General features: G+C 44.2%; 1 protein-coding gene across 5 annotated transcripts in view; it reads right to left on the bottom strand.

The window, feature by feature from the left end:
• The window catches only part of CNKSR2 (connector enhancer of kinase suppressor of Ras 2), a 362143-nt gene that overhangs the window by 141201 nt on the left and 193267 nt on the right, over window positions 1–27675 (bottom strand). For 3 of the 5 annotated variants that reach the window (XM_045012050.1, XM_045012188.1, XM_045012275.1), the window contains exon 9: window positions 14347–14493. The exons of the other annotated variants lie outside the window; for them this stretch is intronic. In XM_045012050.1, coding sequence (XP_044867985.1) covers window positions 14347–14493 — 147 coding nt within the window. The remainder of the gene's footprint in view (window positions 1–14346; window positions 14494–27675) is intronic. 5 annotated transcript variants of the gene reach the window in all.

A 27675-nucleotide genomic window follows, 5' to 3' on the forward strand; every position in this document is an offset into this window, starting at 1 on the left:
AACTTTTTCATGTTGTACTTAGAACAGAAAAGCTATGAGCTCAGGCTAAAAGGACAGTATGCATAGAAAACACTTCTGCAAGCTCTGTAAAGAATAAATTGTGACAGGTCAATGGGGCACTTCTGTAAAGAGTAATCAGCTCTCCTTCCCCACATATTAATCATGACACCTCTGCAGTATACCTAGACTATAGCAAACCCTGAGGGTTTAATAACAGACCTTCTTCCAAATTTTGGCCTTCTGTAAGACAGCAATGAGCTGCTGTCTTCTTGCTAAACCAATTAGACTTTTCAATCTTTCTCAATAGTAATTGGATACATCAAAAATTGTCTGTATATTACTGTAGTATTTCCTTTTTGCATCTTTAAATACTGTAAGATTCCTGTGTGCCTCTTAGGATATCTGAAACATCCTACAAACATGAAAGGAAATCCTGTGCCACAGGATATCTTCAAAATGTTACTTGAGAGTGATATTGTGTTAGACTTCATTCTGGAATTTTTGTTGGTCTAATGTTAACCTTGCAATGTGTTTTTGGAATATTAACTTTATGATCACTTTTAAATCCTGTCCTGCTAAGTCTTAGTGAAAGTGACCTATAACCTTTAAACAATGACAAATTGAAGTGTTTGCTAATTTTTTTGCTAGATAGTTATTCTAAAACCACTAGAATAAACGTGAGTCCCTCATAGTCTTAATCTGTAACAAAAAAAAGAAAAGAAAAGAAAAAAAAGCAAAAAAAAAAAAAAGCAAATTACAACCTCTGTTTGGAAGGTTGGGCAGGGAGAGAAAGACATACAGAGGAAGGAACAGATAAAAGACCATATGAGTATTAAAAACAAGCATGAGCCTGACATCCATTTCAGGAATTCTAAAAACAAAAAACCCCTCTTGACCTAAGACAACAGAAATCTCATCACTGAAGATTTCAACCATGAAAGCTAACTCTGACCCCCTGAACCATCTACTAAAGCAAAGTATTTTATTTCCTTTCTAATGGATGCTCAGTATGGGAAGTGCCTTTTCAGGCTTACTGAGTGTGATGAGGAGTGAAATTTCCTTCCAGGCCACTGCCATTTGGGACCCCAGTGGCCTTGATTCACCAGGCTTCAGGTGCAGGGAACTGGCAAAAAGTTTCCCTGTGTGTTGGCCTAGATGACCCTCCATGTTTCATAAATCTTTGTGAGACAGACCCAGCTTCTGATAAAGCTTTTTTTGTTTCAATCTGGCAGTCCCACAAGAATCACTTCAGAGCAGGTAGTACGTGAGTCCAAGAGTTAAGGCAATTCAGGTTTATTAGTTGGTTTGCTGTTCAGAATAGTTCTGATAATGGGCTCTGGATATTTGATGGGTTCATGAGTCTTTAAGAATGAGAGATTTCAGTCTCTCCACTGTTCAGCTAAGCCAGTGGAAACTCTGATCTTGCCTTGGAAGATGTTATGTTCAGTCCATCAGTGAAGAGTGTGTGTGCATGTGCACACATCCTGCTGACTGGGGTTGGGTCTGAAGATAACCTGAGGGAAATCCTTGGTTTCCATGTTGGGCAGGTGAACTTGGGCTATGGCATCAGAGTTGTTTTTTGAGTGAATTCTCCAGGGATCTGAGTGACTCTAGTGTCTTGCTGGACAGTAGCTTAGGGTACGTCTACACTACGGGACTATTCCGAATTTGCATAAACCGGTTTTGTAAAACAGATTTTATAAAATCGAGTGCGCGCGGCCACACTAAACACATTAAATCGGTGGTGTGCGTCCATGGTCCGAGGCTAGCGTCGATTTCTGGAGCGTTGCACTGTGGGTAGCTATTCCCTAGCTATCCCATAGTTCCCGCAGCCTCCCCCGCCCCTTGGAACTTCCGGGTTGAGATCCCAGTGCCTGATGGGGCAAAAATCATTGTCGCGGGTGGTTCTGGGTAAATGTCGTCAGTCACTCCTTCGTCTGGGAAAGCAACGGCAGACAAGCATTTCGCGCCTTTTTCCCCTGGATTGCCCTGGCAGATGCCATAGCATGGCAATCATGGAGCTTTTTTTGCCGTTTGTGACTCTCACCGTATGTGTACTAGATGCCGCTCACACAGGCGATTCAGCAGCGCTACACAGAAGCATGCTTTTGCTTTTGCATGACAGCAGAGATGGTTACTAGCCATATTGCACCATCCAAACCCTTCCATAAATTGGAACTGAGGATGATCATGGCTACCAGTCCTTTTGTACCATTTGCTGCTAGTGCCCCTGGTCAATCAGCCAGGGGCGCAAAAGCCAAGAGTGGTTACTAGCCATATTGTACCTTCCATCGTTTTGTACCATTGGCTGCTGTCATAAGTGCCCCGGCCGATCAGCCAGGGGCGCAAAAGCAAAAATTGGGAATGACTCCCTGAGTCAATCCCTCCTTTTTGGTATCTAAAAATAGAATCAGTGCTGCCTAATATAGGCAAGTGTGCTAGAGAACCACCTGCTCTGTGTCAGAGCCCGCAGAAATTATTATCTGTATGCTATTCACAGGGGGTGCTCCTGTAACAACCCCACCTGTTGATTCCGTTCTTCCCCCAGCCTTTCTTGGCTACCGTAGCATTGTCCCCCCACTTGTGTGATGAATTAATAAAGAATGCAGGAATAAGACACACTGACTTGTTAGTGAGAAATGAGTGGAAGGCAGCCTCCAGCTGCTATGATAGTCCAGACAGGACATTAAGCAGTGTGTAGGAGAGAAGCCCAGCATCCCACTGCTAGTCCAGGGGCAACTGAATCTTTTCTTTACACATGAAGGGTGGGGGCTGATGGAGCTCAGCCCCCTGTTGCTATGATGAGGATGGTTACCAGCCATATTGCACCATCCATCCACCAGAAAAAATTAGGGCCAATAGGCTGATGACAAGGATGGTTACCAGTCCTTTTGTACCATCAGCTGAGGCTGATGATGAGGATGGATTTCCATCTTTTTGCACGATCAGCTTATGCTGATGATGAGGATGGATTTCCATCATTTTGTACCATCAGCCGCCCATGACGGGGGGGGGGGGGAGCAAGGATGTTGGTGTTGAGTGCTGCACTATCGCGTCTATCTGCAGCATTCAGTAAAGATAGGGTGACATGTAAAAGAGTCAGAGGATTGTTTTACCTTTCGCTTCTGGGGGGGTGGGGGGGTGGGTGAGTAGATTGCCAAGCTATGCCCTGACCCGCGGGCACTGTGTTTGACCCTAGAAGCATTTGGAGCTCAGCCAAGAATGCAAATAATTTTAGGAGGCTGCAGGAACTGTGGGATAGCTTCAGTCCTCCAGTCCATGCGCATCCATTTGATTCTTTGGCTTTCCGTTACGCTTGTCACGCTGCAGTGCGCTGAGTCCCTGCTATGGCGTCTGTCTGGAGATTTTTAAAAAAGGATTCTGAATTTCATCTTCTGTAACGGAGCGCTGATAGAACGGATAGAACGGATTTGCCTGCCCTTACAGCGATCACATCCGCATGGTCCATGCGGGAGCTCTTTTTTTTATTTTGATTTCGGACTGCATCGCCACCCGTGCTGATCGGAGCTCCACGCTGGGCAAACAGGAAATATTCAAAAGTTCGCGGGGCTTTTCCTGTTTACCTGGCCAGTGCATCCGAGTTGAGAATGCTGTCCAGAGCGGTCAGTGGTGCACTGTGGGATAGCTCCCGGAGGCCAATACCGTCGATTGCGGCCACACTAACCCTATTCCGATATGTTAATACCGATATTAGCGCTACTCCTCTCGTCGGGCAGGAGTACAGAAACCGATTTAAAGAGCCATTAAAATCGATATAAGGTGCCTCCTAGTGTGGACGGTTGTGGCGTTAAATCGGTTTTAGGCTCCTAAAACCGATTTAAACACCTAGTGTAGACCAGGCCTTAGCTAGCTCTCCCAAGATAACATGTTTTCTTTTTTAGAAGGTCAAGAACTGTAAGTAGAGTCTACAACATCAAGCACAATGCTCGGGAGCACTATTCCAAAATAGATCTGGAAGTGTCCTACCCTTTGGCTCAGGCTGTAAAATTCATCTGTTCAGCTTATTCCATAAAACAGAGCAGAAGAAAAACCTGGCAGTGTGCATAGAAGCAGAAGCCCATTTTTAAACCAAGGAATGGAAAAGTGAAACAACTTGTCCCTGCCAGATGTTTGTCACTGTTTTCAACAGATATGACAACAACCAGGGGCGGCTCTACGAATTCCGCTGCCCCAAGCAGGGCGGCGCGCCGCGCCGCTGGGCGCCGGTCCCGCGCCTCCGCGGGACCTCCCGCAGATGTGCCGCTGGTCCCGCACCTATGGTGGAGCTTCCGCAGTCATGCCTGCGGGAGGTCCACACGAGCCGCGGGACCAGTGCACCCGCCGCAGTCATGCCTGCGGGAGGTCCGGTCGTCCCGCGGCTCCGTTGGACCTCCCGCAGGCATGACTGCGGAAGGTCCGCCGGACCCGCCTGCCGCCCTCCCGTTAAAATGCCGCCCCAAGCGCGTGCTTGGCGCGCTGGGGTCTGGAGCCGGCCCTGACAACAACAAATCCTTTAAAAATGTGTTCAAATTGGACCACCTGGCAGTAGCTCTGCAAGCTGGTACTTCTTTGTGGTGGCTGCCATCTTGTGTTACAGAAGCTCAGCTTTCATTAAAAAAAAGAATTAATAATAATTGGAGATATACCAATCTCCTAGAACTGGAAGGAACCTTGAAAGGTCATTGAGTACAGCCCGCTGCCTTCACTAGCAGGACCAAGTACTGATTTTTGCCCCAGATCCCTAGGTGGCCCCCTCAAGGATTGAACTCACAACTCACAACCAGCATTAGCAGGCCAATCCTCAAACCACTGAGCTATCCCTCCCCCCCCAATTAAAAGACTTTAGGTCCTTATGGTTGTGAAGAAAACCTTCCAAATGAGAAGTAAAAGCAGCTGATAATGGGATGAATACCAGAGCCTGAAAACAGTTTGGAATAATAGCTGTTAAGTATGAGCTGCTCTCACATTGCAGCTCAGTGGGGTGTTAAACTTGACACCTAATTCTGACAATTGTCAGAATGTTCAGTGTTTAAACCTCAGAATTGTGGATGGTGATCCAGGCATGCAACAAAGGAGGACGACTAAATGAGTGGCATAACATATTAGCGGCACAAGTGAGTAGAGCTTTGATTGTAGCCAGAGTCTTGCAGAGTACAACTACTTTCATCCATTCACTCTCTCCCCACTACATTTAACCATCAGAGGATCTCAAAGCATTTTACAAATGTTAATAAATTAAGCTTGAAATGAAGGTAAGAACAATCTGCAATGATATACATTGTTTCCCACACAACCGGACTTGCAGAATCTAGAAGAAAGCAAAATCTTTTTCACTTCTGATACACAGAAAAGGAAGCAGTGATCTTGTCACTAAGATCCTTATAATAAAGGATACATTACAATAAGCTGAGGCATCTACTCAAAACATTTCATGCACACACATACACATGCTAGTGCCAGACACAACCAATGATGAAATACACTATACTCCCTCCAAATATTTCATCTTTGGTTGTGTCTGGAACTAGCATTTTCACCTAATTATTTCTCTATCATTGCCTGGAACTTTCAATGCTACAATCAGTGCCATTTTGTAGACTGGGAGGGAGTGCTCACCTAGTAATATCTCCAGAGACCAAACACATTACCCATTGTATGCCTTGGTCTGATAGTGAAGTTCAAAGGTTACAGTTAAAGTGAGGATGGAGAGAGAAATGGTGATACTGTGTGTGTCCCCACACACAAACACATGTAAACATAGAGATCATAGTAGTCAAGCAGTGATAAACAAACTCTAGAAGAAAGGTATATAACTTTTAAAAATAAAAGTTAAACCAACACAAAGTTTTAGGTAGTAATATTTTTTTACAGTGTCTTCATCAGTAAACAATTGTGTTTTGGACATAAAAAGTAACAATTTATTGAATTAACCATTCCCAATAAACTAAATTGTTTACACATTTCAGTCTATTTCAGCTTGCAACTAAGAAATGAAGAGGTAATGAGATATTATATAAAAAATTCAGGCTTTGTAGGAAATCTGGTCAGAATCCATTTAAACAACACTAGAGAGAGTGCCAGGCTCCTATGTAATGAGAAGACAACTAGGCAACTAAATATCCTACAAATTACAGGAGTTTATTTAAATTTAATGATTAAAACTGTAATTTCATGAGTTTAATCGCAAATAACTGACAAAAACAGAACAAAATGTTGTCACTAGAGGAATGCAGAGGCAATATAAGCAAATTAACAAAGGGGGGGGATGATAAATAATCAAAGTAGAATTTCCTCTCAAATCCAAGGTAAGGAAAAACTTAAAGAATGTAAGAATGGCCACACTAGGTCAGACCAATGGTCCATATAGCCCAGTATCCTGTCTCACGACAGTGGCCAATGCCAAGTGCTTCAGAGGGAATGAACAGAACAGGAAATTATCGAGTGATCCATCCCCTGTCACCCATTCCCAGCTTCTGGTAATCAGAGCCTAGGGACACCCAGAGATGGGGTTGCATCCCTGACCATTTGGCTAATAGCTATTGATGGACCTATCCTCCATGAACTCATCTAGTTCTTTTTTAAACCCCATTACACTTTTCGCCTTCACAACATCCCCTGGCAACGATTTCCACATATTGACTATGTGTTACGTGAAGAAATACTTCCTTTTGTTTGTTTTAAACCTGCTGCCTGTATGATCCCTGATTCATTAGTTATGTGAAGGAGTAAATAACACTTCCTTATTCAATTTCTCCACACCAGTCACGATTTTATACACCTCTATCATCATCCCGTTTAGTCGTCTTTTTGCCAAGCTGAAAAGTCCCAGTCTTTTTAATGTCTCCTCATTTGGAAGTTATTTCACACCCTTAATCATTTTTGTTGCCCTTCTCTGTACATTTTCCAATTATAAGATATCTTTTTTGAGATGGGGTGATCAGAACTGTACTCAGTATTAAAGGTGTGGGCATACCATAGATTTATATAGTGGCATGATGCTATATTCTGTCTTATTATCTATCCCTTTCCTAATGGTTCCTAACATTGTTAGCTTTTTTGGCTGTCATTGCACATTGAGAGATGTTTTCATTGAACTATCCACAATGACTTAAATATCTCTATTCTTTCAGCAAAGAAGCTGGAGAGTTGAGTACAGCAAAGTGAATATGTAACCACAAATGAAGTTCTAAGCCTCAGAACCTTGCATGATGAGCTACTAAAAATCCTTTACCAACAGCCTTTAGTAGTGCATAGAATAATACAATACATTATTTAAAAATGAACAAAATCTGTCATCCAAATATTCTAGATCAAAATGGTGATGACTAATAATGAATTAACACAGAATCATAAATCATAGAAATGTAGGACTGGAAGGGACCTCGAGAAGCCATCAAATCCAGTCCCTTGTGCTGAGGCAAGACCAAGTAAACCTAGACTATTTCCGAAACGTGTTTGTCCAACCCCTTCTTAAAAACTTCCCTTGGAAGCCTATTCCAGAGCTCAGCTACCCTTACAGTCAGAAAGTTTTTCCTAATATCTAATCTGAATCTCCTTTGCTGCCGATTAAGCCCATTACTTCTTGTCCTGCCTTCAGGGAACACTGAAAACAACTGATTCCAATACTCTTTATAGCAGCCCTTAACATATCTGAAGACTATTATCAGGTCTCTCTCAGTCTTCTTTTCTTAAGACTAAACAGGTCCAATTTTTTAAAACCTTTCCATGCAGATAAGGTTTTTTAAACCTTTTATCACTTTTGTTGCTCTCCTGGGCTCTCTCCAATTTGTCCACATCTTTCCTAAAGTGGGGCACTCAGAACTGGACATATTACTCCACATGAGGTGTTACCAGTGCTGAGTAGAATAGGACAGTTACCCTCCATGTCTTACATACAACACTCCTATTAATACACCCCAGAATGATATAAGCCTTTTTCACAATTGCATCACCATTCTGACTCATTCAATTTATGATCTCCTGTGAACCACAGATCCTTTTCAGCAATACTATCAGCTAGCCAGTTATTTCTCATTTTGTAGTTGTGCATTCGACTGTATTTTGCACTTGTCTTTAATGAATTTTATCTTGTATATTTCAGACCAATTTTTCAATTTGTGAAGGTCATTTTGGATTCTAATCATTTCTCCAAAGTGCTTACAACTCCTCTCAACTTGATTTGATCTGCAAATTTTATAAGCAAACTTTCAATTCCATTATTCAAGACATTTATGAAAATATTGAATAGTACCAGACCCAGGACTGACCTCCTATAGCAGGGGTGGCCAACCTGAACCTGAAAAGGCGCCAGAATTTACCAATGTACATTGCCAAAGAGCCACAGTAATACGTCAGCAGCCCCCCATCAGCTCCCACCCCCCAGCGACTCCCACCCGCCAGCAACCCCACCAGTCAGCATCTCCTGCCTGCCTCAATCAGCTGTTTCACATGCGCAGGAGGCCTGTGGTGGACAGGGAGGAGCAAGGCTATGGCAGGCTTGGGGGAAGGAGCAGGGGCCTTGGGGGGAAGGGGGGAAGTAGGGGCAGCGCCTGTGCAGAGCAGGGAGTTGAGTAGTGAGCACCCTTCGGCACACTGGAAAGTTGGCATCTGTAGCTACAACCCTGGAGTCAGCGCCTATGCAAGGAGCCGCATATTAACCTCTGAAGAGCTGCATGCGGCACCAGAGCCACAGGTTGGCCGCTCCTACCCTATAGGACCCCACTAGATATCAGAGTGGTCAGGAAAATTCTGTCCATCTCTTGATAAACATTCTAAAGTCTGGATGCTGATTACCCATTTGGGCCTGATCCAAAGCTCACTGAAGTCAATGAGAGTCTTTCCATTGACACCAGTGGTGTGCACAGGGCCCTCATAGCTTAGCTGAACCCTCCAGAAACATCATTCCCTGCTTCTCTAGTCCTGCTGTGAGCCTGAAAGAGTCCAGTCTGGATCAGGAGTTTTCAGCAGGTTAGTTCAAATTCCTTTTGGCCAATAGCACAAGCACATTCCAGGGGCTAGAGGTAGGATTTGTAGCTTATCCCAAAACAGCATGTGGCAGTTACAGCCCCTGCTGCTGCCTATTTTAAATTCCATGAGCTCAAAAATCTTCTTCTTTATTAACTTTCACCTCAGAGGACAAAAGTATACCTTGGAATGCTCAAATTGTACGGTGGGGAGCCTCTACTAGGGAAGCCCCAGAAATAATTAAAATGGTGAGGTCAGGAAGAAGAGTGTAGACTGAAACAGAAGGTATGAGATACAGCAAACATTTAAATCAGCAAACACTCTTAAATCTCAGAAGGATTGCTCTAAGGATAGAGAAAGTTTGCACAGTTCTAGTTCTCAGATAAAGTATTCAACTATCTCAACTTGTGGCAGAAATGAAAAACAAAGGTTGAAGATAAAACTCCATACCTGACAAGTCTAATGATTGTCAAAAATATAATCATTGTGATCTGGAATGTCATTTTAGACTCTACACAATGAACCACAATAGCAATGGAAACGTAGTGGGAAAAACAAATCTAGTAAGATTCATGGTTGCATTCATGACATGTTAGCATTTATTGTATGATCACATAATAATTATTATTTCCAACTGCAAAAAAATCTTAGAAAGCCCCAATGTTGTAGCTGCCTAATTCAAGTTTTATAAAAAATATACATTGAAAATCCCTGTAATTCACAAATTATGACATGATAAAAATGTATAAAACATAGAACTTTGATAAGCCACAAAAAGGTGGAAAATATTAATTTATGGAGGTTTAAACAGAGAGCCTTCAGGTGTCCTTTGCTGTCAAAAAATGCCCTTGTTTTAAACAGGTATAGATCAAAATGGATGTTTTTTCCTCTTCTGATGGACATTATAGTTCAAGCTATGCGCACACATGTACATGGGCTGGGACCTCATTATATGATGTTGTGCAATATATAAAGCCATATTCTAGTCGGCATTGTTCTGCATGCTGAGTCATATTTTTGCACTCTGGTTTCCAGCCTGCTACAGAGATTTGGCTATTTTTTTTTATTTTACTTTTTTACCTCTCGGAGATATTTTCAGAATAAAATAATTGTGAAAAAACAAATTAGTCAATGTCTGCTAAAAGAAGAAAACCAAATGAAGGAGTCAACAGAAAGTTCCATTTGTTAAATGTCACTTGCACATTATCAATAGCAAGACACTTACAACAGGAACAAGTTGTGGAAAATAAACATATTGCATTCACAAAAATAAGCTTGTGGGACTCATAGTTTTTCAGATTTGCCAACTGGCACTATCAACAAGCCCTTTTCACATCTACAGACCTTGAACTTTTGGTTGATGTATTACAAGTTTAGAGCACTACAGGAGGAGAAAAGTTTTTCAGTGGACAACAGGTGGTTAACAATATTACCAGGACATATTAAAAAAAGCTTAAAACTCTCACAACTCCTGTCATCTCCTGCACTGAAATGATTCATATACCACAGAATCATTAGTAGCACTTACACAGTGCTGACGCTGGGGTACTTCATCTAGCATTCACCCATCTTATTGGCATACTTAATATTGCTCCATTAAATCTTTGATTTTTTTAATCTTGCTGCAAATGACAAACGTTCATGTTCGTACATACAATTATCAACTAAGCAAGCAGAGGGCAGTTTAGTGACTAATGTGTCAATATTATTCACTCTCTGTTAGAACTGTGATTTAAACGGTTTCAATTACAAGATCCCAATGTAAATGAGCCCCTTAATTTAATTTGCTGAACCATTTATGCCTCCAAAGTTTGATGTGACATCTATTAGAGATGTTTGCTGATGCAGGCGCTTGCAAAAACTAAATCTTTGTTTCACTACCAGTGCTTCTTACATTTTGCCAAGTCCCACTTTCCCCTCCAACACTCAATACTATTTGATTAATCTCTGAAATCACATTTTGCCTTTTTCTTCTACTCACTCCTCTTGCTGAAGTTAAATAAAAAGCTAATTTACAGGCACTAAGTCAATCACTAATTAGAACTTCCTCTCCATACCTGTTGCTACTGATATATCTTCTTCTATTTTATGCTTTCACAAGACCTTATTTTGGGGAAGGATTTTATTATTGCTTATGTGTGCTGAAACTGTTGAACAGTTTTAGCTTTGAGATGATTGCACACTTATAACATTCTCCATTATTTAATGACATCTTGATATAGCAAATATGTTATGGTTCGAAAAAAGAGACTATGGAGATGTTCCTTTTATCTATTTATGTTAACATCCATTTTTCACCCTCTCCCCATAGTAAGTCTTTTCCACTGCCATTAAACAAAATATCAGCTGTCTGTGAAACTAGCACATAGAGGTCTTAGGAAACACAAAATAGCAATTTCTAATTACAAAGTGTAATTTTTGGAGTAAACTGTGTCCTGGATAGTGATATTAGGATTTGTAGAGAAATGAAAATATCATCAGAGTAGTATGGATAATCGATGCAGATGTCTGATGCTAATCAGTTCATACTTTTGAACAGCTGTGAGAGTATGGCACATTTTTTGCTTTTATATTAATCAAAATTTGCCATAGCTATTACACACTTATTCAGTATTTGAGCTTTAAAATTGATTTAATCTGGGGCCAACTGGTATTCTGTTTAACTCCAATTTGTTTAAGTTAACAAGACAGATCTTAGCATTACGCAGATTCTGAAATTTGTCCTACTTATTGTTGAAACTTTTTCTACAGAAAATAATTATCCCTCGCTTTAGAAAGCCATGGAGTACCGCAGATACATACACATATATATACAAACACGTGAAAATAAGATTCCTGGCTTTTTTTTAATGTCATATCTAATAAGACTGTAACATATCACCATGTCATATCAGGTTTGTATTTATAGCATTTTAATAGGATTTCAGTTTCTTTTAATCAAAATATCCTCAACAACTACCAGTATTTCCTATACTATTATTGTAAGAAAAAAAGTTTAAAATTTCACTTTAAAAACTGTATCTGCTCTGTGTCATTCGTATGCTAAACTGTAAACTAGACCCAAACTGAACAAATTAAGAGAGAAGTGAATTTTCATCTCTGCACTATAATGCCTTGTGCACATGAAAACCTTTTCATCTAGCGATTAAATTAAGTTTTTGAGGACTGGGTGAATTATAGGCCTCATGCTTGCATGTTGGTGCATGCACATGCATTAGGGCCATCATTTCAGAAAAATTCAGGGAGTAGGGGGCAAAGCTGTGTCACCATCCATGCTTCCTCCTTCTCACTGAGGCTACAGCTGCTTGTGAGGAGTTAGGGGGCCAGTCCTACTCTCAAGGAGGGTGTGTGGTGGCCTGGCCCTATCCCAGAGAGATGGGAAGGGTGCAGGCCACAAGAGGTGTCTCACACATGGCTGGCCTGGTGCAGGGACCAGGCCTCTTCCTGCTCTTCTTAGACCTGGCCCAGGCCACTGCCGCTGCTACCCATCCAGCTAGTGGGGAGAGGCAGGCGGTGTTGACAATGGCCTGCTCCCCAGTGGCTGCCACAGGCCTGGGGGAGACACCGCAGCACTGAGTGGGTGAGGAACTATGAAAATGACGGGGGGAGGGAGGCAATTGCCTCCTCATCCCATAACAAATGACGTGTCTGATGCACATATCACAGCAGCAGAAGCATCTCAACAAGGGAAGGCTGGTGGCTCATGTACACTGCCCTGACATCAAAATCTTCAGGGGAGTTTAATGGATTCTCACTCCCATGTAAGAGGACTCAGTGAGCCCTTTAGAGACTCATGCTGTCTGATCCCGCCCCCACCCACCCAGTTCCTTTGGAGTAGCCTGTCTCCTCTCTTGATTTATCTGCACATTCATGTGTCTCCACTACTCCACTATCCCTTATAAAATCCTGCTGTGGGATCTTTAGTGGGAATAGTCTAGTGGCAGACACTCAAGTAGAGCCAGAACCAATATTTAATGAAATGGACATAATGTCACCAAAAAATACTAGAGAAAATAGGGTACAGTCTCATTTTAAGCAAAGATGTGTATTTTTCACTGATGGTTATATTGTCAGCAAAAAACTTTGATAAAATCACAACTTTCAAGTAAGTACATTCATATGCCCATTATCATGCATACATATTTTCAGTTATATACTCAGATGCTGATCAGCCATTTATTGGTTGAAACTTAATGCCACATTTCCATTGAGTACTTCATGTTTTAAATGCTAAGACAACTTAATCTTTTTAACAGTTATTCAAGTTGAAAGACAATGGTATATTTAACCATGGAGGTGGGGTTGAGGAAGAAGTGATGAATGGTTGCTTTTATAAACCTGTTAGCATTTTAAATGGCAAAGAAAGCCACTATCAGCAGTGGCATTTCCATATCTCATTTTCCTTCACAATATGACTTTTTATTTCAATGAACAGTATTAATTTCTAAATTAGACTATGTTTAAGATAGGATACTAATCGCTTTTAAGAATGCAATTTTTATGCAAGGAAAATAAAGTTCTTCCTAGATTGTGTCCCAACTGAAGTGAAGGGGAAATATTCTATTTTTCAGCTTTCATCAATTGGTAAAATGGTTTAATCAGTTTGGAGATAGATTTTTCTGGATTTTCTAAAATTTAATTATTAGGAAATAAAGCTATCACAGTGATGTTTTATACTAAAGTAAAACGCTAAATTTTTGACTAAACTATTTCCATTTTTGGCATACTGTAGTTTTATTAAAAAACAAGAGAAATAAAGGGTCAACTTAGACCTTCTGTAGACCTGCACATATTTTAAATACTAAGGAACAGATCCTTACAAATAATTTAGGCATACCTTTGCTCACATGAGCAGACTTCAATGGGACTACTCAGTGGAGTAAAATCATGCACTTGTCTAAGGTCCTGATTCACATAATATTTAGGCACATGCTTAAAGTTGTGCACTTGATTAAGTACTTGGCTAAATTGAAAACAAATCACATTTTTTCTCTATTTATCAAATATGCTGCAATGTAACCTTAAAAAGAACCTAAACTATAATATAGCAGCTTCCTAACTATGCATAGAAAAATGAATGGGAGCCCTCAAACAGTTCATGTACATTAGAAGTATTACCCTGCGGTTATCTGGGATAATTTTTAAATACTTCCAAACCACAAAAGATTTTGTGGATTGTCTTTTCATTTTAAAAGGTCTAACTAATGGATTTAATTTCAGCTGAGCCTATGAGAACAAGCTGTGCAGATATCATTTCACAAACAAGTTTTCAAAGCATACAAGATTAAATCCATATGCTGCTGAGATGAAGCACAATAAAGCATCACTGAGATAATCTATAGTTAAAATGATGGTGTATGACTTATGATTAAGCTTCATTACCTGCAGAGCAAGGGGCTTCCATCTCATATTTTTCAGTAAAGCTGGTGCTGAGGTAAGCATGCTCTGAGGTCGCTTTTTCAAAGTTAAGATAACACCACTCGGATCCTCTCGTAGTGCATTCACCAAATTTTTCAACTGCCACCCCACCTGGTAACCAGCAAAATCATTACAATAAAATTGAGGTACAGTATTCAAGAGGTAATGTTCCCTTCTTAATAATAACATAACAGGTTTGTGTATATATATATTTTAGAAGATTAACTCTGCAAAACTGTCAAAATTTAAATTACAGTGTTAGAAAACATGCCAACTAAAATAATACTTATTACAGTACACTAAAATGGGTATGTACCATTTCAGCTATTAGAATGAATAAACTACTGCTCCTCCATCCAAAACACACAGTTTAATCTCATGTTGATTTTTAAACTAATTATAACTGAACACTGATGTATTTCCTCAGAGGTTAAAGGGTTAAAAGGACCTAGCTTCTATCTCATACAGTCTAACCCACAGTAACATAATTTAACTGCACATCTTATGCTTCATAATTACTGTAAACTCTACTAAATATATGTTGCCATACCTCTACTCTTTAAAAATGCTAATATTATACTATTAATATGACTGTAAACACCATTAAAATATTACTACTTCAGGCAGATGCAAGCATAACAGGGTTCAGTTAAGGCTTCTATTCTTTACAATGCTATAAAATAAATTTAAAGGGCTTGTTAATTTAAACACCACAGCTTTTGAATTTTTATTCTAAATAATTTCATCCATTTAAATTACAATAAATTAATAAATGAAATTTAATCTAGCTACTGTACTTGAACATCAGTTCAAAAATAAATTTTCCCATTTACATTACAGTACTTTGCAAATATTGTGAAATATGACACTTGACGAGTGTGAAAAGACTAATTTTCCTTTTCTTCTAAATACTTGATAGAATTTTTTTGAATAATTTGTTGTACATAGCTTTTGAAAAAAGGAAAGTTGTTATGGTACACAAGTTGAGTAAGTTTTTCAAAAGTGACTAATGATAGATTTTAGATTGCTAGTATGGGACTCCTTAAAGATATCTGATTTTAAGAGAGCAAGCCCTCAGTGTATTCTAAAAAATAATAATAAAAAAAAAATCAGGCCCCTTTAAAGTGTCTCAGATTGACCGCCTAAAAACGGAGGTACCCAAAATCGCAAGTCACTTGAAAATCTTAGCCTATGTGTTTAACATATTTTACATCCCTAAAGTCTGGCTCTCCTTTTCTCATTTTAAACATTAATAACTATGTTTTCTCCTAACTTTAAAGGATCATGATTAAAAATATTCTTAATTTTGTTCTTTTTACAAGAAAATTTTCTAACTGGTATATGAAATTTCCAAACCTATGAAGTGAATACACATAGTACAGTGCTACCTCTAGCATGCTGCTACTTATGGAAGGATAAGATGGAAAAATATCAAGAAATGGAGCACTGATGTGTCCTTCATTAGTCTAGTATAGCAGTAAAACACATCTGTATGTTGTTTCCCTTTTACTTCAAGGAATTTACTCTTGGGTGCATGAGAACAAACTAAGACTTACTGCAAAACTGGTAACCACATTTATGCTGCCAAGAAAATAAGGGTAATATAAGATGCTCAAAATATACATATTATTTAGCTTGTTCATCCATTATGCCAGATCACATATTGATTTTTCCAATCACCAATTATTTTCAGAGTTGCTGATCTCAGATTGGCATATTGATCAAAGTCAGCAACAGTGCCTATGTCAATGGTCTTCAGGCACAGGAATGCTGCCATCATCATTCTTCATGTGCTACAGTGAACCTAATCATCCTTTCTCAGTACAGCAAAATGCATTGCATGAAATGTTAAATTCTCATCTTCTCTCCACCAAGGTGTGTTTGTACAGTATATCAGTATAAACAAGGAAGCAGAACACTGACAAAATTGCTCCTATGGAATCCCTTCTGGACTCCACAGCGGACTTTTAAGCGTGGCTGGAACTTTATATATATAAATAAAGGTATACATATGTACACACACACACACACACACACACACTCCCCTTAACTTCTTCACATATGTCCTTTCCCAGTATTTTTCAATCCAAAACCACTACTCATTTTGCTATAGTACTTTGAATAAAACTACACATATTTATTTATCAAGTTTCATAGAATACATTCTCCATCTTGCCATAGTCTCCATTTTACTTTAATAATATGTGTAGCAACTAGGTTACCGAATAAAATTTAAAACTTTTGGTTCTGAGTACTACTATCTTAAGAAAAACCACTTTGTGTGTCCATAATGGTGCTTTCTGATTCACATGGATGTGTTCAACATTTTGTGAGTTTTTAAGGACCAAGGAAAGTTACCACCTTGAACATACCTGTAATTTCATTCTCCTTTATGCTGCCAGAAAGACTGAATTAAAATTCTCACTTGTTAAACACCTCTCTATATGTAACCCACTGTTAATTTTAATTCTATAACAGTGCACATCAACTGAAAAGATTTCTGTGAAGGAATCCTGGTGCAGAATAAAGCAAAGCTAAGAGTCTTGAAGAAGACGATATGGTGCAAGTTACAGAGTTATGGCAGTAATGCAAAGTTCTTGACATATAAGTTGGAATGAGGTCGCATGAGAGAATCATGCCTTGTGCTTTAATGCCATCCCCTTTCTAAATATAACAGGCAGAAAGATATATTAACTGATTTTTTGGTTATACTGGCAGGTTTTTAAAAACTACTTAATGCACATTTTCAAACTATGCTGAGATGAACACCGTCCTGCCTTTCCTGGGGTACTTTCAAATAAATGGAAGATTCTCTAGCCTTTGAGTGAGAATTATGGGGATTAAAGAAGAACACTGAAAATTATTAGGAATTGTACATTCCAATTTAGATTCTCTGAAGCAAAAACAATTTTATTTGACTAAGATCTTTCCAATGAAAAATTAGCTATAATCTTCAAATGAAGTCCACCTTCTGCTTTCATTGATGCCCTTGTAAGAATCTCACTTCTGGACCAGTCAGCCCACACACTGTTTCATCTCTCTTGAATAGGAAATACTAAGATTCTTGAGGGAACAAGACAGCTATCAGACTGGCAAGGATAGATTAAGGGAAACTGCTACTCAGCACTGATTATCTCTGGGAAGCATAAACAAACCAATGATCATCGTAAGACCCCAGCAAAACAGAATAAAACAGAAGTAGCAATACAAACTGAACGATAAATTTAATTTTATTTTAGTGGAGGAGGGGGCGATTAAAAGTAGGAAGAGAAGGGGAAGCATGCCTGAAACTGAAAAATGTCAGAGCAAGCTATTCTAAAGGCACTGGATTAAAGCCCTCTTCCAAGTAAACTAAATTTATCTTCCAGGAGCTCTCTTCAAGATCTCCCTGCTACCATCACCCCAGCAATTCCCAATTTCCCCTTTAAGACTTCAGACTTTCAACAACCCTAGGAGTCTAGGGCACCCTCACGTCAGCGTAGGCCAACAGTGGGATTGTGGTTGGAGACAAGACAGGAGGGTAACTTGGCTACTTGTAGTCCAGCCTTTCTTTGTGTGACACAGTACACATATTTTGTCATCAAAACTGCTTTGTTCTTTTGATCCTGCTGTTGAGAGAGGCTGGATTGTTTCTTGCAAGGCCTGCCCAAATTCCAAGTAGCTATCCTCCTACTTCATGCAAAGCTAGCTGATTTGCTGCCAAAATTGCTGTTTACTGCTATTCACATTTATTCATGTGGGGAACTGTGTAAGCAAGACAAGTCACCTTACATTAGACAGGAGAACTAGCTGTCAGTCAAATCACTGAGTACACGTGTATGAACACTGGATGGGTCAAATTTTGGGTGATACTATTGGGACCCTAGTATCTTCACCCACAATATATAATCACATCAGGGAGAGGCAAAGTCTAGCCCATATGACATAATGCCTTTGTACTTTCAGTTTTCCCATCTATGATATACGCTCTCCTTGGTAAAGCAATTTGAATTCCTTAGATAAAATGTGTTTCTAATTGCTTCAAGGAAAGAATTAGAAAAGTAAATGAAAAGCAGTCACAAGTATTACAATTGTCTCCAAAATTCTGTATAAAGAAGCTCCTTCCAAATTGCCCTAACACACACAAACCCATGTACCAAAAAGAGGCACTTCAGTGCTAATTATTCTGTGGACTGCATGAAGAGGAACATATATGTATGTCGATAAGTCGATTCACTTACCACCTAAATTAAATTCAGGGTCATTTATTTCTAAATTTTCATTACTATACAACACTAAACTGATTCTGTTTCAGTTTGTCTTGTTTACCTCAAGATCTACAAAACAACAAACCTAATCTGGACACCCAATGTTGCTATATGCAAGAATTTCCAGTTTTCATTTTATTATGAGACAAATAATTTAAAAGGATATAAAATTACACAATATTTTGTAAAATAAGCACAGTGTGGCAAAGCTATGTTTGAGCTTTCAAACTCAGCATTGAATTTTCTGATTTCTAAATATTGCGTTAATACTAGCTTCTTGTATGGAATTTCAAAATGCATTAATAAAAGTCAGCTAGTCAACATGTAGGATTTGACCAAAGAGCAGGAGTAATTTACAAAGCAACAATGTTTTTACACCACCATATTTAATGCATTTTATTATCTTAAATTCTGTGGATTATCCCATGTTCTGTAAAGAGGAAGAATAAACAAAACCAACAAAAAAGACACCAAGGTTTTAGTACTTAGTTAAGCATTCAAGGAAAGGAGAATTTCATTTACAGCAAACTCCTTTATTTGAATCCTGTTGAAGGGTTCAGAGCTGGTTTCGTTTGGATGGGATTGCTTGGGTTTGTTTTAACACATTGTATTTCAACTCATGATATGACTTAAGAGGCCTACCTATCCACTTTTAAAAGTTAAGATTAATATCGAAGTAACTTAAAATTAATTTACAACATCAATTTTTTTCAATGTGATCTAATCACGGCAGGTCTTTTTAGTTGCAGGCTGACTCCACTGTTTCATTTTGCTAAGCAGAATGCATGTTACCTCTGACTCAGGATGCATTACTCACGTTATAGTTGATTATCTAGAGGTAGAGCCTGTAATGACAGAGACACACAGATCTTTAAGGATGACAAGAACTACAGCTCCAACAAACTCTCCTCTTTGGTATGTGAACCTTGCTTGTAGTAGGTATATTTGGGTTATAGCGTCACCAACAGTCTAAATTAATACTTTTTTTCTGAATTCCTATTTTCGGTTGCTGTTAAAATTTGATAAAAAATATATATATTTTTAGTTTGGTCTTACCCCAGAGACTTTTTTTCACCTCAGAAAGTTAGTAAAATCTTAAGTTGTCTGGATATGAAAAATACTCTGTACTCTGGTCATTTAAAAATAGCTTTGTTTAAAATCTTCACATTTGGCATGCATGCAAGAAGAGACTGTATCTTCCTTAAAGCTTGGCAGACTGTGGATACTACAGAAAATAAATAATAGTGCAAACAATTCCTACAAAATCTTCTCTAAGGTTTCCCCTCTTTATGCCACTTTAGGAAAATTGATATTAGCAGCCCTCTTTTCTTTATCCCCTTTCTTAAAGTAAAATGGGAGAGAGTTCAACTGCTCCCTGGCTCTCTATCATAGCAAATCAAATTATCTTTGGGCAAAGGACTGTCAGTCTTCCAATCTCTCTTCCCCCCCCATCCTTCTGGCATTTTGAAAGAGTTGTGGACTGGGATTCTCCTTTAGAGTGCCAGATGGTCAACCAGCTCCACATCCTCAAAAAGCTCTGTCAGCACCTTCTGAAGCACCTGTTCTCATGCACAGTACTGCAGGGCAGCCAGGGCATCTCCAAAAAAACATTTAAGGCTCAGCAGAAATGCAAAGACCCAAGTGGAGCATTTTTAGGATGCCACAGGATATAGGCAGATGACAGCACTGAATTATCTAAAGTTCCAGAAATTCAGCAAGAATCTCTCATACAACAGAGGCATATGAGCTGTTGCATTTTTTTTTTAAAACTGGTAGTCTAATTCACATTACAACATTTATTGGCTGGAGGCTGGAGTTAGGGAAGGGATACAGTGCTCAGATAAAATGGATTGGTAATGGATTTAAAGGAGGTATTCCTTAAAGGAGCAAAAATAGGGAGCTTTGGGACTCCTAGAATTGACATGATAGGGAGCCAACCCTCTCCCTCCTACATAGTCTTCCCCCTAAACCCTTATTCGAGGGGGTGGGGATAGTGAGGTCCCAGCAGCAAGTTGGCTGGGGACCAGGATAGGTAAGGGGAAGGCTTTACAGAAGCCTCCCCTCCCAGGTATATAGCAAAATGATCGTGGAATTAACTTCACTATACACTTTTATCTGCTGGGTACTCCCAGACATTTAAGAATAAAGTTGTAGCCTAATTAAACCACATCCAGAGTCTCCTGTCCTTCTTCCATCATAGCCAGACTGCGTGTGTCTAAGGAAGAGGGTTAGCAGTGACCAATGCCTCCATGACGGGAGGACTATTTTTTTTTGCATCTATGTTAACTCGTTCCGAATCTACAGAAAAACAAAAACTGGTGATGTCATTAGATTTCTGGAGGAAAGAAATATTTTCCTGCTAAATATAAACTGTAAGGCAGTGGTGGGACCTGCAGCCCACGGGTCACACACCGCCCGTCAGGGTAATCCACTGGTGGGCCACAAGACAGTTTGTTTATATTGACTGTCCGCAGGCACGGCCCACTGCAGCCCATTGCCAGGAACGGCAAAATGCAGCCACGGGGACGGTCAATGTAAACAAACTGTCTGGCGGCCCACCAGTGGATTACCCTGATGGGCCGCAGGTTGCCCGCCACTGCTGTAAGGCCTTCTGTACTGTTTTCCTGCTTAGCAAACATGCTGATTCTACCGAAAGATTTAATTAAAACTTATTGTTGAAGGAAAAGACCGTTACTCACCGTAGTAACTGGTGTTCTTCGAGATGTGTTGCTCCTATCCATTCCATGTAGGTGTGCGCGCCGCGCGTGCACGGTTCTTCGGAACATTTTTACCCTAGCAACTCCGGCGGGCTGGCTGGGCGCCCCCTGGAGTGGCGCCGCTATGGCGCTGGATATATACCCCAGCCGGCCCGTCCGCTCCTCAGTTCCTTCTTGCCGGCTATTCCGACAGTGGGGAAGGAGGGCGGGTCTGGAATGGATAGGAGCAACACATCTCAAAGAACACCAGTTACTACGGTGAGTAACCGTCTTTTCTTCTTCGAGTGATTGCTCCTATGCATTCCATGTAGGTGATTCCCAAGCCTTACGTAGGCGGTGGGGTCGGAGTGAGACGTGGCAGAATGCAAGACTGCTGAGCCGAAGGCTGCATCGTCTCTTGATTGTTGCACCAACGCATAGTGCGCTGCGAATGTGTGGACGGATGACCAGGTGGCTGCTCTGCAGATATCCTGGATTGGAACATGGGCCAGAAAGGCAGCCGAAGAGGCCTGTGCCCTGGTAGAGTGGGCAGTCAGTCGAGTAGGTGGTACCCGGGCGAGATCATAGCATGCTCGAATACAAGCCGTCACCCACGAGGAAATTCTTTGCGAGGAAACTGGTTCACCCCTCATACGCTCCGCAAGCGCGACGAAGAGCTGGGCCGAACGCCTGAAAGGCTTTGTGCGCTCAATATAAAAAGCGAGGGCCCTACGGACGTCCAGGGAGTGAAGCCGCTGCTCCCGAGACGAGGCGTGTGGTTTCGGGTAGAAAACCGGGAGGAAGATGTCCTGGTTAATATGGAAGGCCGACACGACCTTTGGGAGGAAGGCAGGATGTGGCCGGAGCTGAACCTTGTCCGCGTGGAAGACAGTATACGGGGGCCCAACAGTCAAGGCACTAAGCTCGGATACCCGTCTCGCCGATGTTATAGCGACGAGGAAGGCCGTCTTCCACGAGAGGTGAAGCAGGGAGCAAGTCGCCAGAGGCTCAAATGGTGGACCCATAAGCTTGGCCAGCACCCGGTTCAAGTCCCAGACCGGCGTAGGACGTCGTACGGGTGGGTACAAACGGTCCAGGCCTTTGAGGAAGCGGGATACCATATGGGTGGAAAAGATGGAGCGACCCTCAACCGGAGGACGAAAAGCCGATATCGCCGCCAGGTGTACCCTCAAGGAGGAGACCGCGAGGCCTTGCTCCTTAAGGGACCAAAGGTAGTCCAAGACAAACGGAATAGGGACGAGAAAGGGATTCTGGCCTTTCTGGTCGCACCAGATAGCGAACCGCTTCCATTTCGCGAGATAGGTGGATCTCGTTGAGGGCTTTCTGCTTTCAGTGAGGACTCGCTGAACTGCCTGCGAACAGCCCCGCTCCGCGTGAGTCAACCAATCAGGTACCAGGCTGTAAGATGCAGGGAGCGGAGGTCCGGGTGGCGAAGCCGGCCGAAGTCTTGTGTGATAAGGTCCGGCCACAATGGGAGAGGAATGGGATCCCGGACGGAGAGCTCGAGCAGCAGGGTGTACCAATGCTGTCTCGGCCAGGCCGGAGCAATCAGTATGAGACGAGCCTTGTCCCTCCGAAGCTTTAGGAGCACCCGATGAACGAGTGGGAACGGAGGGAAGGCGTATAGGAGGTGGTCCTTCCATGAGCAAAGGAACGCGTCCGACAGGGAGCCGCGGGCGCGCCCCTGGAAGGAGCAGAACCGGTTGCACTTCCTGTTGGTTTCTGAGGCAAAGAGGTCTAGTTGGGGAAATCCCCACCATCGGAAGATCGTATACACCACATCTGGGCGTAGGAACCATTCGTGTGCAAGGAAAGATCTGCTGAGGCGGTCGGCTAGCGTGTTCTGAATGCCCGGAAGAAACGACGCTGACAGGTGAATCGAGTGGGCTACGCAAAAGTCCCACAGGCGAAGCGCTTCCGTGCAAAGCAGGGTGGAGCGTGCTCCGCCCTGCTTGTTGACATAAAACATCGCCGTCGTGTTGTCCGTCAGCACGGTGACACAGCGGCCGTGGAGAAGGGCCTGGAAGGCCTGGCACGCCAACCGTATCGCCCTGAGCTCTCGGACGTTGATGTGTAAGGAGAGCTCCAGCGGGGACCAGAGGCCTTGCGTGTGAATGTCGCCCAGGTGTGCCCCCCAACCCATGTCCGAGGCATCTGTGGTCAAGGTGACGGAGGGACATGGCGGGCGGAATGGTACCCCTGCACAGACGACCTGAGGGGCTAGCCACCAATTGAGAGTGTCGAGGGTGGCCCTCGGGACTGTGACGATCGAGTTCATGTGGTCGCGATGTGGACGGTACACCGAGGCCAGCCACGTCTGGAACGGACGAAGGTGCAACCTGGCATACATTGTCACGAAAGTGCACGACGCCATGTGGCCCAGGAGGCGAAGACAGGATCGCGCCGTCGTCGTGGGAAAGGCTTGGAGATCCTTGATGCAAGCCACCAGAGTTTGGTACCGAGTGATCGGAAGGCAGGCCCTGGCCAACTGCGAGTCCAGAACCGCTCCGATGAACTCCACCCTTTGAGCTGGAGTTAAAACGGACTTGTCGAAGTTGACAAGCAGGCCCAGGCCTCGAAAAAGAGATAGAATATCGGTCACCTGGTCCGCTACCAGCTGACGTGATGGGCCGCGAATCAACCAATCGTCGAGGTACGGATACACGTGCACCCGACGACGACGGAGGGCCGCGGCAACCACCGCCATACACTTGGTGAATACCCTCGGGGCGGTGGAGAGGCCGAAGGGAAGCACCGCAAATTGGTAGTGTCTGTCGTTCACCATAAATCGGAGGTATCGACGATGAGGGGGATAGATCGCGACATGGAAATATGCGTCTCTCATGTCGAGGGCGGCAAACCAGTCTCCTGGATCCAGGGAGGGAATAATAGTCCCCAGGGATACCATGCGGAATTTGAGCTTTAGCAGGTACCGGTTGAGCTTCCGGAGGTCCAGGATCGGACGGAGACCTCCTTTTGCTTTGGGGATGAGGAAATAACGGGAATAGAAACCCCTGCCCTGCCGGTCGGGCGGCACCTCCTCTATGGCACCCAAACTCAGCAGAGTCTCGACCTCTTGTAGGAGGACTTGCTCGTGAGTGGGGTCCCTGAAGAGGGACAGGGAGGGAGGGTGGGAAGGAGGGGGCGAAATAAACTGGAGGCGGTACCCCGACTGGACCGTACGCAGAACCCAACTGTCCGATGTTAAGTGGGTCCATGCCGGGAGGAAATGGGAGAGTCGGTTGGAAAACAAAGGGGAAGGATCCAATGGAGAGACTGAAGAGCCGTCCCCGGGTGTCCCATCAAAACGCCTGCTTAGGCCCTTGAGGGGCCTTAGAGGACGTTTGGGACTGGTTGCGCCTGTTGCCTGATGGTCGGCGGCGCGTCAGGTTGGTCCGGCGACTATTATACGGTCGGGATCTGTTCTGGGTAAACGGCCGGGATGGTTGTCTACGAAACGGTTGTCTCTGGGTCGCTGGCGTGTGCATTCCCAGTGTTCGTATAGCCACGCGACCGTCCTTTAGGGTCTGTATACGGGTGTCCGTTTTCTCAGAGAACAACCCGTGCGTTTCAAACGGCAGGTCCTGGAGGGAGTACTGCACCTCCAGGGCCAAGGTGGAGGATTGTAGCCAGGAAATCCATCGCATAGTGACCCCAGAGGCAAGGGTACGGGCCCCCGAGTCCGCCGAGTCTAGCGCAGCTTGGATGGAGGAGCGCGCAGACTTTTTACCGTCCTCAAGGAGAGCGCTGAACTCCTGGCGGGAGGACGTCGGGACAAGTTCGGTGAATTTCGAGAGCGAGAGTAGCATCTCGTAGGTATAGCGGGCCAGCAATGCCGACTGATTGGCAATGCGAAGCTGCAGGCCCCCAGCCGAATAGACCTTTCGGCCCAAGAGGTCCATACGTTTAGCGTCCTTGGATTTGGGGGTTGCAGCCGGTTGACCGTTACGCTCTCGGTCGTTCACCGACTGGACCACGAGGGAGTCCGGAGTCGGATGAGTATACAAATACTCGTACCCCGTGGGGGGAACCGAGTATTTGCGTTCCACGCCTCTGGCAGTAGGTGGGATGGACGCTGGCGTTTGCCAGATGGTGTTGGCGTTACGCTGAATTGTCCGAATAAAAGGGAGGGCCACTCGCACGGGGGCCTCAGACCCAATGACGTTAGTAACCGGGTCGTCATTTTCTACAACCTCAGCAACTGGAAGGTCGATGGACTGCGCAACTCTGCGGAGCAGGTCTTGATGCGCCCTTAAGTCTATAGGCGGTGGGTCCGCCGTTGCCGACCCTGCGACAGCCTCGTCCGGTGATGAGGACGACGACAGGCCCGGGCCCGCAGGTTCTATGGGTGGCTCTTCCACCAGTGGAGCAGGAACATCTGAGTCTGGCTGCGCCACTGGGAGTGGCAGAGAAGTTCCTGGTGTAGGCGAAGGCGGGGCCTTACTGACAGTCGCTTCCGGCACGCGGCGCTCAGAACCCGAAGGCCGTGTGGGCAAGGGTGGGCCTTGCGACTCATGTTGTGCCCAAGGAACCCAGAAGCCCCATTGTTGTGGGCCATAGGCTTGACCTGGGGTATCCACTCTGAGGCCTGCGCCGCTGCCGCCCTGGGATACGACCGAAGCCTGGCGTGACCACTGGGGGGCCGATGCGCTCAACGAGTGTCCCGTGGACGGTCGGTGCGCGTCTGCTGGTGGTGCCGCCGGTCGATGTCTGTCGTCGCGGTACCGGGAGCACGACCGGGACCAACGGTCGCATCGGTGCCGGGACGGTGATCTGCTACGGCTTCGGCGCCGGGAAGCGCTGCGATCGCGGCGCCTGGAGTGGCTGCGGTCCCGGCGCCTGGAGCGGCTGCGGTCGCGGCGCCTGGAGCGGCTGCGGTCGCGGTGCCGGGAGCGGCTGCGGTCGCGGTGCCGGGAAAGACTGCGGTCACCGCGGTGCCGGGAAAGACTGCGGTCACCGCGGTGCCGTGATCGGTCCCGAGAGGCAGACCTTCGCCGGTACCGACGACTGGGACTCCGAGATCGGTACCTCGATGCCGAACGGTACCGTGAACGGGATCGACGCCGAGACGAGGAACGGTCCCGAGGTGTGGATCGGCGCCTGGATCGAGGCTGGCGAGACGGTGACCGGCTACGAGAGCGGGACCGACTGAAGACCCTTGCGCGGTGTTCCTCGGCGCCTAGGGGTTTCATCATGGCCGGCTTCCCAGCAGAGGGTACAGCCCGCACCGGCGGTGCCGGGGCCGGAGGCTCGGTGCCTCTGTCAAAGCAATAAGCTCCCGCGCCTGTGAGTATGTCTCCGGCGTGCTAGGGAGTCCAAGCTCGACCTCGGGCGGTGCCGGGGAGCAGGGAGTGGCCGGGCTCAACGGCTCTTCTGGTGCCGGAGCTGCCGGGCCCGTGCACTGGGAGTGCACCATCAGCGCCGGAGCCACAGGTGCTGGTAGTGGCTGGGCGATCTGTCCCGAAGATGAGGCTTTAGCTGCCGCTGGTGCCTTCTTTTTGCGCACCGGGGACGGAGAGCGGCGCCGTGACGCCGGTGCCGGTTTCGGCGGACGGGATGCCTCTGAGCTGTGCCGGGTCGGTGCCGCCGGCGCGCTACGTACCGAAGCCGATTTAGGCGCCGCCGGGACCGGTGCCGGTGGACGCAGCGCCGACTCCATCAGGAGCTGCTTCAGCCTGGAGTCCCGCTCTTTTCTGGTCCGCGGCTTAAAGGCAGCACAAATGGGGCACTTGTCGGTACGATGAGATTCCCCCAGGCAGCGCAGGCAGGAATCGTGAGCGTCCCCAACAGGCATCAACCGTTGACAAGCCGAGCACGGCTTGAATCCCGGAGTCTGGGGCATGAGCCCACACCAGGTGGGGGAAAAAGGAGGGAAACCCCCCTAATTCCTTAACTACCTTAACTAACTAAACTATGAACTATACTAACTAACTATATACAAGAAATGGAGAAATTGCTAGGGATGTGGAGGACTAACAGAGCACTCCACAGTTCCAGCTAATCGTCACGGGCGGGAAGAAGGAACTGAGGAGCGGACGGGCCGGCTGGGGTATATATCCAGCGCCATAGCGGCGCCACTCTAGGGGGCGCCCAGCCGGCCCGCCGGAGTTGCTAGGGTAAAAATGTTCCGAAGAACCGTGCACGCGCAGCGCGCACACCTACATGGAATGCATAGGAGCAATCACTCGAAGAAGAAATCAAAGCTCTCATTAATTTTGCTTGTGACTGATCAAAAGACTTCCTTCAATATTTGTGAGCTTATAAAGAAAAACTGTGTGTGTGGTGGAGGGGAGGGCTCCATTCACACAAATAGTTTTCAGTTATTTAAG

The sequence above is a fragment of the Mauremys mutica genome, chromosome 1 (genome assembly GCF_020497125.1).
Source record: "Mauremys mutica isolate MM-2020 ecotype Southern chromosome 1, ASM2049712v1, whole genome shotgun sequence".
Lineage (NCBI taxonomy): Eukaryota > Metazoa > Chordata > Testudines > Geoemydidae > Mauremys > Mauremys mutica.